This window comes from Microchirus variegatus (assembly GCF_963457635.1).
Source record: "Microchirus variegatus genome assembly, chromosome: 6".
In the NCBI taxonomy this organism is placed as follows: domain Eukaryota; kingdom Metazoa; phylum Chordata; class Actinopteri; order Pleuronectiformes; family Soleidae; genus Microchirus; species Microchirus variegatus.
This window is the reverse complement of record NC_139807.1, coordinates 18,019,593-18,032,277: the sequence shown is the minus strand read 5'-3', so window position 1 is coordinate 18,032,277 and position 12,685 is coordinate 18,019,593. Positions and strand designations below refer to the sequence as shown.

At 42.2% G+C, this 12,685-nt stretch overlaps 1 protein-coding gene across 1 annotated transcript in view; it reads right to left on the bottom strand.

Moving 5' to 3' along the window:
- The window catches only part of LOC310929020 (protein phosphatase 3 catalytic subunit alpha-like), a gene marked incomplete at both ends in the record, with an annotated part of 36,388 nt that overhangs the window by 5,093 nt on the left and 18,610 nt on the right, over positions 1-12,685 (bottom strand). The window contains 9 exons of the mRNA XM_083891716.1: positions 1,360-1,457; positions 2,568-2,652; positions 2,752-2,829; positions 3,638-3,763; positions 3,993-4,087; positions 5,335-5,412; positions 6,574-6,713; positions 8,597-8,742; positions 11,157-11,268. Coding sequence (XP_083747842.1) covers positions 1,360-1,457; positions 2,568-2,652; positions 2,752-2,829; positions 3,638-3,763; positions 3,993-4,087; positions 5,335-5,412; positions 6,574-6,713; positions 8,597-8,742; positions 11,157-11,268 — 958 coding nt within the window. The remainder of the gene's footprint in view (positions 1-1,359; positions 1,458-2,567; positions 2,653-2,751; positions 2,830-3,637; positions 3,764-3,992; positions 4,088-5,334; positions 5,413-6,573; positions 6,714-8,596; positions 8,743-11,156; positions 11,269-12,685) is intronic.

Below are 12,685 nucleotides of genomic sequence, written 5' to 3'. Positions count from 1 at the left end.
CACAGCGCACAGAGAGTTGTTGATTCACTGCTGCCTCTATTAGTACAGTAAGTTCAAACGTGTTTTCTGTGACTTGAGTGTTGGAAATACCTCATTCAGATGAACCAAACTGACACAAATTTACTAAATGAGGCAGCAGCAGAACAGCAGCTCCCGTGTCCCCGTCTAAAAGCAGGTACCAGCTGTCATACGACAAGATTAAGCAGCAAGTTTCTTGAAGATATCGTAGCCTTCAACAGATGTAGATTTTATTTGGTACGCTCGCATTTACATGCATGTTAAAAGACCAATTTCAGTCAGGAGAAGACAATCATTTGCTTTTCATAGGACTTTTCTAAGGTCTCATATTATGTCCTATTTCTCCAAGTTAACCTAGTTCCCTGGTGTCCTAATGCACATGTCTGTGACATGCTTTGGTCAAAATACCATAAGGATGAAGCACCACAGCAGTTCAATCACCCTGCCAAAACAGCCCTGTTCAGAACAGACCACAAAAACATGACCGGGTCATCTTTTTTCACACTTTACCTACTCATAGGGCCTCCAGAGTCCCAAATATAAGTATTAAAATGATTAAAAAGTTGGTTTTGCGTAATATGTCTCCTTTAATGGCACATGAACATGTTAGTCTGACTAAAATCAAGCTGCTATAAACTGCAGTACATCTTTCTCCAGCAATCACAAGTCACACTCCATTTAATTTGTATCATGATCATGACTACAGCGCCACCTGTGGACATGGAGTCAGACGTACATGGCAAATAAATCAATTTTCTCCTAGGACTCAGCAAGTTGTCCGATTGCCTGTCTTAGTCAGACTATGACCTTAGATTAAACTGCGTGTAATCGTACTGAGTTAGTATAAGCATTGGCTACTGCATGTGTGTGTGTGTGTGTCAGTACCTCATACAACCTGAACATTAACGTATATCTCTCTGTGTCTCTCACACACACTCACACAACCTGCAGGCTGTTAGTATCCTGAGCACTGGTGAGGTGAGGTGGAGAGAGTGAGTGTGAGTGAGTCAGAAGAATGACAAGAGGACGGGAAGGAACTGGAAGATGGTCCAAAGCAGACAGTCAGCCTGTGTCTATGTGCATGTTGCTCTGGAAGGTGTTGTGTGTGTGTGTGTACAGTGTGTGTGTGTGTGTGTGTGTGTGTGTGTGTGTGTGTGTGTGTGTGTGTGTGTGTGTGTGTGTGTGTGTGTGTGTGTGTGTGTGTGTGTGTGTGTGTGTGTGTGTGTGTGTGTGTGTGTGTGTGTGTGTGTGTGTGTGTGTGTGTGTGTGTGTGTGTGTGTGTGTGTGTGTGTGTGTGTGTGTGTGTGTGTGTGTGTGTGCGCACATGTGTGAAACACTCACCACTCTGCAGAGTCTGTTTGCCCCCAGACAGCACTCCGCTGGGCAGCATGCCTGTAGGAGTCAGTCCCTTCAGGGTCAACACATTCTCACTCTCCTCCCTGAGAGACAGACAGAGATGGTGTAAATGTAGGTGTGAGACAGGTGTGTGTGTGTGTATGTGTGTGTGTGTGTGTGTGTGGAATAAAAAGAAGAGGGAAGAGGTGATAAAGAGAGACATGCAGAGAATTACACACTGTGCCATAATGGACATCTGCAAAAACATTAAAACACTCTTGTGTGTTTAAACGCAGTATCCAGGGACTGACAATCTGAAGACTGCTGATTAATTTCTGCAGAAGTTAAATGAAATACACACACACACACTCTGTTTTCCATGACTTCAGAGGACATTGCGTTGACGTATGCCATGTTTCCACTACATGGTCCCAGCTCGCCTCGCCTCTGCACGGTTCGGTTGGTTTTCCATTACAATGTAGTACCTCCTCAACGTGAGCGGAGTCATCTCAGCACGGCTGCATGAAACTGATGTGACTTTGTTTTACACACACACAAACTAGTGACTTGTAAAGTGGTTGTTTTCAGTGTCCTGAATCATTCGATTGAGTTAATTAAAAAGATTTGTTCATTACTTCCTGCATGACCTGAGCACAGACTCCATCTGATACAGTCACTGAAGTAAAATACAGCAGTTGTGACGCAGCTCGCCGCTCACTATCGCAGAGCAGTGCTGTCTCTAAATACACCAGACTCCTCTGTTGCATGATGAGATTCTAGACATTTCCTTGGTAATTGTTGGAGATTAACCCACAGTTTTTAGGATTGTTAAGTCTTTTTTTACTGATCTACACTTCGGCATTGTCCGCTTTGATTCCTGAGTCGGACGTCTTGCTCATGACTTCTCCAGTGATGTCCCTCTGGCAGTCTGACTACCTCACATTTTAGTATCATCTAACAGGTACTTAAAAAAGTACCAGGTACTAGGTAATATGGCTAATGGAAACGCAAAATAACCGTGCAGAGGCGAGGGCTTTACATTACTTATTCTCACCTTAACCTCAGCCTAACTTTAAAGCATGTCGTCACCTTAAAATGTAGTAATTTACTTTATGGGGACTTGATTTTGTCCCCCATAATGTGACTGTGTAAACAGATTTAGGTCCCCACAACATAAGGAAAACCAGGTACACACATATTATGTTGAAACCCACCGTAGAACAGAGAACATTTTGGCCATCTTCCCAATAGCTCGGATCTTGTTTTTGATCACCTCTTTCCTCGCCGCAGCTGCACTGGCTGTAAGACGATCAAGCGCAAACCTCATCATTAATAAACGCAGCAAATGTAAGCAAAAACATATATTCTACTAGCACATTTTTAGCTGTTTCTTCTCACCGTCAAAGATCTCCTCTCCGTCGTTCATGAGCTCGTCGTCAGAGCAGATGCTCAGGACGTTCACCAGCATCTCAGTGACTGTAGCACAAAGAAAGACACACTTAACCATATACATTACATCATATACAGTATCTACAATCATTATCTCTCCTTGGCACCACCAAAAATGACTTGAGAATCTGAAAAACATTGGCATATGGCATTTTTTTGGGAAAGGGGTTCCAGAGTAGAACGATCTTAAAATACCCTTTGTGTTTTTTGGGTTTACAACAAATACACAACTTTGGCAAAACAATAAAGTCATAGCTCCACCTCTCTAACCTAACCTTTAACCCCATTAGATGTCATGTACACGGTGCACAAGCTTTATGCAAATGCTCCATGTGTACGACAGTTTTAAAGGCGCGTTTTGTGATTTGTGAAATGATGCCGTGTTTCATTTTTAGGAGTTGATTCTTACTTTTTCACAACAAAAATGATCGTATAAGAAAAGTTATGGTTCTGTGTGGATAAGGTCTTACTGTGTGTGTGTGTGTGTGTGTGTGTGTGTGTGTGTGTGTGTGTGTGTGTGTGTGTGTGTGTGTGTGTGTGTGTGTGTGTGTGTGTGTGTGTGTGTGTGTGTGTGTGTGTGTGTGTGTGTGTGTGTGTGTGTGTGTGTGTGTTCCTGTATTTGTCACTTTGTGAGGACCAAAAGTCATATAGACCATACTGGTGAGGACATTTTGGCTGGTCCTTGGTTTTTGGTGGTTTTAGGGTTCGGCATTTAGTTGTGGTTAGGTTAGGGTAAGGGGCTAGAATGTGTTATGTCTATGAGGGTCCTCACTATGAATGGAGTGCAAACGTGTGTGTGTGTGTGTGTGCGTGTATGCGTGCATGTGTGTGTTACCCTTCTCCCCCACGAAAGGCAGAGACCAGGTGAAGACGTCCATGAAGTTTGGAAGCCAGTAGGGATGAGGAGAACAGTTGAACTGACGGATGTTCATCACATTATTCTCATACTTCAGCACTGCCGCTGTGCACACACACACACACACACATACAGAGAGGGAGAGAGAGAATGTGTGAGTGAGAGAAAGAGAGATTATCCTTTCCCTTAAACTGTTACAATTAAAAAGTAGTGAAGATAAAATGTAAAAATGAATATACTGTATGTTTCAGGTTTAGAGTTGGGTGACAAATATCAGCACAACTGATCTCATATATGTTTATTATGTGCGTGCGTGCGTGTGTGTGTGTCAGACCTTTGTTGTTGTACACATCCAGGTAGTTTGGAGCAGAGAAGATGGTGATGAGGGAGGGGAAACCTGTAGTCTGACTCTTCCTGTACATGCGGTACCTGAGGGAAAAAGAGAGACACCAACAAGCCGCCCACGTTATTCAAATAAAAACACACACACTCCGTGGACTAAAACTGACGAAAGCAAAAGAGGGAGAGGCTGAAGAGTAGACAAACGAAGAAGAAACGGGATCCCACACATAGCTGGCAAAAATATGTGTGTGTGTATGTGTGTGTGTGTGTGTAAACGTGCCACTGAGCAGCTTCTGAAGGACCCTGATGTTTGAAGAAGAAAGTGTCAGCGCCTTAGTCACAGTGCGAAGTAAGTCTAGTTCTGCTGGGTTTGATGTATTGCTTACTCATGGAAGAAGAAGGATATTGGTGGAACTTCTCTCTGGTTTAAAGACATGACTTTGCTGGAGAAAAAAAACATGTTTTAAGGATGAACCTAACAAGTTTTGGAAGAGTTTGACTTTATGGAACACAACAATATACAAAAAGCATGGATTAATAGTCTGATTTAGCTACTATTAAGGCTGCATCTTTTAACATAATGAACTTATAGTGTGATTGTAAAGTATATGTATACTGTTTTTTGTTGTCCTCTGTATTTGTAAACAGAAAATGTCCCGGCACAATTCTGTTTCCTGAGGTGACACATGATATTTGACTCAAGCGCACAAGTCATTAGTTCCCACAAAGTAATAAGAACACGTGATAGCACAGTCTCGTAAAGGTTACTAAACTCGTGACTAATGGGGATTTTCAGGTAAAAGCACTGAAGCTCATTCGACTAATATTGTGTTTTCTTTTTAACCTGCCCTTTTGCCAAGAGCAGCACGGCCCCGGATGATTACGCAGACTATTCTGCTGCAGGACAGACAAAAATGCCGTTAATGGATTCGCGAACAGTACAAATCAGAATAGCACTGCCTTAATTGCAGCATTATAGTTAGAGGATTTTCACTGAGTTAACAGATGCCGTTAATGGATTTGTATTTGGGCAGCAGATATTGTGTTTGTCTCCCTCTGTCTTTATTTAGAATAGTAGCGTAAGCCTCACATGGCCCTTTGCCTTCACACGCTGTTTCAGAGAAGTGTGTGACCGCAGTTAAAGACAATGCAAACAACACAGTTTCAGGGTGACGGAGAGAAAAATAGTGGAATGTATTTCTCTTATTGTGCCGATTCCCACACAAAGCAAAATAACAGCCCAGCACACGAAATGTCAAGGTAGGCCATTAAATTAAGTGGTGATCCCTTTTAAGCCGAGAGGAGGACTGAGCTGTGACAGTCAGTCAGCTTACCCAGCATCCTGTGCTTCGTGCGCTCGGATGATTGACAGCAGGTTGTTGGTCTGTAGGAACTCGCACACTGCTGGGTAACTGGGGACACAAGGAGGGGACACAGAGAGAAGCAGTGAGAGCGAGCACATACGTCTGAAATGGAATCATGCGAAAACATGGGGGGGGGGGGAGTGATCCAAAAAAAAAACCATCATGTGTCGTTATATATTAAGCCTTGATAGAAACCACAACACAGATGGAAGTGTTTAAAGTTGAGCAGAGCAAGATGAGTCGGCCTCTTGTTTTCTAATGTCACGTCACGCTGGGACCAGCAGGGGGCATCCATGAGCACAGACAGGACTGAGCTATGGCCGCCTCAGTGCTACACTGAGTCAGGACGATTGATGCTGTGTCTGCTAAACATAGAAAACACAGTGTTCTCCTCAGATAACATACCATAACACCAACTTTTACACACGAGGAGCCCAAGTACGACCACACCGGCTCTCCGTCTGTGCTCCAGCTCCAGCTCCTCGTCTTAACATCCCTCCGTTATTATTTTTTATTAACGTCCCAGCTTTCATCTTCTAACCGAACACCACCTCCACCACCACCACCATCACTCTCCTTCTGTGTTGCTCTCCCTCTTTCTCTCACTGTATCTTAATATCACTTCATATCTGGCAGGAGTAGCCAGTCGTCATAGCAACAGAACCGTGCAGTCTCCCTGGGGATTGTGGGATATCGTTTCATGCTGAAACGGAACTGTGTGTATGTGTTTGTGAATGTGCTGTGTTTATGTACAGTGTGTGTGTGTGTGTGTGTGTGTGTGAGAGAGAGAGAGAGAGAGAGAGAGAGTGAGTGAGAGAAGAGGCCAAGATTTTCTGTTTCTTGTACAAGTCCCAATCACTGTTGTATCTTGGACGTGATGTAACCAAGAGCATCTCTCCTCTCATAACCAACATCCCAAACTCATACACAAACACATATTACATTTGTGATTAGTCAATGAAAGCCACATCGCAATAACACACAGCGAGGAACACATTTGAGAGGAACAGTCTTATTTCTGACTGCAAAATCCACGTGTATTGTTATTACAGTCGGTCTTCAATATCCACGAGCTTCACAAGTGCAGGGATATGTGATTAAATCTGCTCCAATTGGAGCTGTTTCCCCCTAATGTAATAAGTTGCCACTGCTCTTATGTAATATATCCTTTGGTTGGTGTTACTATGAGGACTTTGTTTTGTCCTGTACCTGTAGAAGTAGGAGCAGCCTCTGACTGTGTTGTGGCCAAAATACTCCTGGGTCTTCTCATTGCCAAAGTCTTCCAGGGGGTCCGCCCACAGCAGGTCGCACATGGGCCCAAATGCCGGCGGCTCCTTGAATCGGTCCAACTAGGACACACACGCAAATACACACAGAGAAACACACTAAGTATAAGCTTACAGAAACATCATTCGAAGCCAACGTATGCAGAAATTTACACAGAAACACAATTATACATACATATATATATACATATATACATACCTTCATATTACGCCAAAGGTGCAGTCATATCAAGCACACTCATATGCATAAACCAATACTGTATAAATCAGAGGAGGAAGAAAGGCAAACACATAGTGCACACAAATGCACACAAACACATACTGTCAGAGCAGAGCATCTCCATGGCAACGCTCACCACACAGGAGGGAGAAGATGTCACACCAGCAGATTCACCATGGAAACATTGCCATTAGATGAGGAAGTGTGTGCTCTCATGTCACTGTGCGTGTGTGTGTGTGTGTGTGTGTGTGTGTGTGTGTGTGTGTGTGTGTGTGTGTGTGTGTGTGTGTGTGTGTGTGTGTGTGTGTGTGTGTGTGTGTGTGTGTGTGTGTGTGTGTGTGTGTGTGTGTGTGTGTGTGTGTGTGTGTGTGTGTGTGTGTGTGTGTGTGTGGTGCCTTTGTATTCTGTATTAACTGTAAACTGTGTGCGTGCGTGCGTGTGTGTACATTATTGTCTGTTTCTTATGAACTGTGCTTTTACAGTGGTAGCTGGTTTAATGGCATAATGTTGGTTGGTCAGTGTTTACAGATGTGTTTCAGTATTGTTCACACAGTAGGTCAATACAGATGTTAGTGTTTTTCTCGGCATGTATTTATTATTATACTGTCCATACAGTAAAGGTATATGAATCAGCAGTAACTCCAGTAAAGTGGAAAACTAAAGAAACTCTTGCACTGTTTTCATGTTTTTCTACTTTACTAAAAACAAAAAATGTAAGAGAACATTAATAATTCTACAAATGTAGATATTGAATTGAACTATTGAACTATTTTCTTTGACAAATTTAATGTTCCATATTTAATTTAAGACAAGGTTGTTATTCTGCCTCTGTTTGGTCTTTGTGAGCTGAAACAACTCCATCTGTCAAGTAATACTATCAGACCATACTGTGGGAGCGACTGTATGTATACAGGGGACGAGAAGCATCTATCCTGTCAAACCGCTGAATGCTCCTATTCCAACCAGCAGCCGTCTCATGTCACCAGAGCTGTGTTGCTGTTTCCTTCATCTGCCTTGACATAAAACCCTTGACTTCCTGTGTGCAGCACAGCAACACAGAGAGAGTCGTGCGGAGCTGAAAGGCTTTATCAGCTTTCTGTGAAGTCACATGACATACTGACTGATTACTTTTATTTACAATTTAATTGAATTTATTTTGTAATTAAAGGATCAACAGGCGTGACGGTGCCTTTAAGTGGGACTTTGTGTTTACAGCATGGAAAGTTTTGAAGACGGCATGCTTGCTGCTCAAATGCTAAAGTCGTGAGAAGACTGTTGCCAGGCAACAGCAACATCACCTAGCATGCAGGTATAATGTTAACGTAATACAAGGAATATAGAGTCCATTGGGAACCTTTTGGAAGACAAATTAAACAATTCTGAACTCCATAATTACGCAATATTACACTCCACAAACGATAACTTGATTTAAAAAAAGTCATGACGCCTCAGAAAACCTTTATGATGCTGTGAATAAGACTGAGGGACTGGACTTTAACTATTGATTTATTTAGTTCCACGGAATAAAATAATACTAAAATAACTAATTTCTAACTTTGAAAGAATGAAAATGTATATTTAGTATGTCAACATAGCTCTCTCACTTTAGTAAGTCACATTTAATAAGCTTCAGCCTACATAAGTTATGCATGTCAGTACGGACTTTTTATATGGCCCGCTTGTGTCTTACTTGTATGTGTGTGTGTTGTGTTGTGTCTTACTGTACCTTTTTGATGTCGTCCAGTGTATGGATCTCTGGTGAAAGGCCCCCATGCACACAGAGGAACTGCTGGTTCATCAGGGCTGCCAGCGGCAGGCAATCAAACGCCTCCATGCAGGAATCGTACACCTGCTCCGAGTACTTGATCTTACCTGGAGGTGGATGGAGGAGTGAGAGAGTACAAGGCTTGAGACAAAGGAAGCACCTCGGTGTGTTCTAACATGCTTTCAACAGCCACTATCCCTGCAAACATAAAGCCAGTCGCTTTCACTTGGGCTGCGTTTGTTTCATATCGCACACAAACACATTGTGCAACAAGAAATCAAACGCGGAGCCTGTACATGGACGGATCTGAAGGAACTCGGTCTTCAGGCCTTGGACTGACTCTGTATGTGAGTATAAAGGTGCTAACATAACACGTTATGAATAATGTCTTTCCCAGCACTCTCATGTGACCTGCTTTTTTAAATTATTAAGAAATGCTCCTTCCCAGAGAAGAAATGTATTTTGGTGAGGAAATGCACATATTCTTTCAGGCAACATACGGATGCAAAGACAAAAATCAGTCTAAAATATAAACAAGAAGCAGTGTAGAGGCAGAATCTTTGCTTTAAGAAAAATGATTTATGATTTGGCAGCGGCGTCCGTAAAGACATCCAACACACACTGGCCAAACAATACATCTGACACAGAACCACATCGTATGATTTAAATAGCTGGAGGAGAGAGAGAGCGAGAGAAAGGAGAAGACTGAGGAAGAACGGAGGATTTTGGATTACAGCGAGCAGGGAGGAGAATGATCACTTTATAAAGAGGAAAGGATGGAGTGATTGATGGGAGGAGACAGGAGAGGAAGGAGAGGTTACATGTGTGGAGGGGAGGAGAGGAAGCAGAAGTAACGATGAGGGGAGAGGGACGAGAGAAAGAAGAGAGGACGTGAGAACAAAATGTACACAAATCGAAGCCAGTATTGTTGAGCAGTTGTGTGTGTGTGTGTGTGGTGACGGTGAGGAGTGTGTTTGTCAACCTCTCCATCTGCCTTGTGTAGAGCAAGAGCTCATTATTGCACCAGTTGTGAGCTCCTTACACACACACACACACACACTTAAACATTTATAAAGACACTCTTGCACACACATGCAGTCATAGTACGTGCACTCACACTCACACACACACACACACACACAGCAGATGGTAATTGAGGGCGACCACTATTCGCCATGAGCACCAGGGGAAATTAGCTTCCTCGTCCCTTGGCCAATCAGACACAGAGGAGTAAGTCCCTGAGCCAATCATTACAAGCCAAATTAATTTGCTGCTAATCACCCACTCTCACTCAGAACGCTAAAACTCACTGGCAGAGGAGCGAGTCAGGGAGAGAGAGAGGAGAGGAGAGGGAGGTAGAGATGGAGGAGAAATAGGAAGGAAGTGTTAGAAAGGAGGGAGGATGCAAACCTGCCAGTAAAAGGAAAAGATGAGGAGGAGGGAAGAAGTAAAAATGTCCACAGTTATGTTTATAAGATGATGTGATGAATGTGTAACATTTGATGAATGTGAATTTGAATTCCTCCACACGTTGAAACAGTGTGCAAACAAAATCTGATGTTTGGACAGAGGTGACAATTACGTTGTATTATTTTTTGTAAATCCAAAAATGCAGTAATAATAATAACAATGGATGCAATTGGGTGCTCGGGAGAGAGCTGTAAATGTAGTTCAAGCCTGACTCATCATTGCAAAGAGCATTTCATTGGCTGGGACTATGTCATAGGGCTCCAGGAAGGTCATATTTCAGAAGAGGACCGATTATGACAGAGAATCTGCCTGGTTAGTTTGCCTGTATCGTGCAGTTTAAGCTCAAAAACAGTCTTTTAGTATCACATATATTATTTGACAATGATGGAAACATGAAGTTTTAACCAAATCATGGCATGGTGACTATGGTTAGCTGCTTGTTGGCTACTTACAGTTGTCAGTGACGTTACTGTATCAGCATGAAAGGGTTGTATTTGAGTCCCCTTTTTCAAAGAATTACTTTGATGTTTTGTCAAATCATATAATGAAAACTGCTCTAAAATGAAAGAAAAAATAACTAGTTAAAGGTGCCATATGTAAGAATGTGGCCAAAAACAGTTACTACATTCAAATTCGAAATACCGAGGCCCGTGGTTGCTCGGCAGCAGAGACTCTACTGACTGCAATGATTGGTAGACGGCGGAAGGTGGCGCCACATGCCAAAACGTGCATGATTTCAAAACATAAACATGATTTGCAGTCTGCAAAATATATTTTTTAATGCAAATATTTTGGCTGTACTGTTGTTGTTGGTGAGTTCAGTTTGTTATATGAACATTATTCCTGAGTCTCTGTGACATATTAGGAGGATTTGATGGCCAGTTGTTTTACATTTATTACATAATGCACCTTTAACAAACCAACAAGTAGTTAATAGAAAATGTGACTTAAAAGCTACAGGGAGCAGTGATGGACTGTTGTGTTTTATTTTATTTTTACAAGATACATCAGCAATATGATATGATATGATATGATATGAATAGTTACTCACATTCTTGTTTGAAGGTAAAATATTCCGTCAGATGTCTACATTCATGGTTTCCCCGTAGAAGAAAGAGCGTCTTTGGGTAGAGGATTTTCAGCGACCACAGGTACAACACACACTGAAAGTTTAGCCATGAATGAGAAAATAAAACCTTGTTAGCAAGAGAAGCTCAATAGGTTTATAGTAGTGATCACATGAATACAGTACACAGCAGGACGTGTTGGACAATCTAGTCACACTAACATTTAAGGCTTCTCTTTTACTTATGTTTTCAAGGTCTGTCAGTCTTTTAAAAGACTCACTGATTCTTCCTGTCATATCGCTGAGCTCTTGTGTCTATACAACTTTCCTGTTTCTAAGTGAATTTGTGTCCATTCCTTCTGCAGAGCATTTATGAGGTCAGGCACTGATGGATGGATGCGAAAGCCTGGCTCACAAATTCTGTTCCAGTTCATCCCAAAGGTGCTCGATGGGGTTGAGGTCAGGGCTCTGTGCAGTTCAGTCAAGTTCTTCCACACCAAACTCGTCAAACCATGACTAAACCATGTCAAACTAGTCCTTGCTGTGTGCACTGGGGCAGAGACAATGCTATGGACGCATAGCATTGTCCGATATCTTGGTACGCTGAAGCATTAAGATTGTCCTTCACAGGAGATAAGGCGCTGAGAGCCCAAAGCCTGACTGAAACACCTGATTCAATACTTAACAGTTGTGGCCAAATACTTTTGTCCATATATGGTATATTTACTGCACAGACATTAGAGTGATATCATTATTTTTCCATTGATCAATCCTTCAAACCACACATTCCACTGCTTTTTAGCGCATAATTAAACATTATAAATAATAGTATTTCACTTTCAGTTCCCTTCATTTCACTTCAACCTGCAAATTCAAATCACAACTCACAAGCCAGGAATTCCTCCTGTTAATGAATCATCTACTGCCCAAATTAATTGAGCTGAAAGCAAATTGATCTGTGCTCCAGACTAAACATGGACCTAAAGAGGGTTGTGACCAGAATCAGTGTTGATTAAGTGAGATGGAAAACAATAAAGTCATTACAGATGTACGGATGTCTTTTCAAATTTCCCTGCGTCTTACATGCTTTTACTGTCATCATTTTATTAACCTTACAAATGGCCGGGGAGAGCGTTCTCTCACCTTTACGCCATATCATCGCCGCTCTACACTGATTTCTCTGTGCCCTTGAAGTGTGTTAGGAAGGTGGCCTAAAAACTGTTCCCACTGCTCCAAACTCACTCCATGTCTCTGACACATGCCTCCTGCCATTGTGGCTTCAGAAGACATTCACCATGTGTATAATGGATTTAAAGGTCCAGTGTGTAACTTTTCAGAGGGATTGTTGGTGGAAATGTAATATACCGTAAACTACACAGACTATACTCTGGGCAAGGGATTTGCTTTAAAAATGCTGCCATCTTGCACCACTTTTGGCGCTTTTCCACAGTTCTATCACGACTCGACTATAAACGGTTTTTATTTGCTTTTCCATTAGCTATAATACCTGCTCT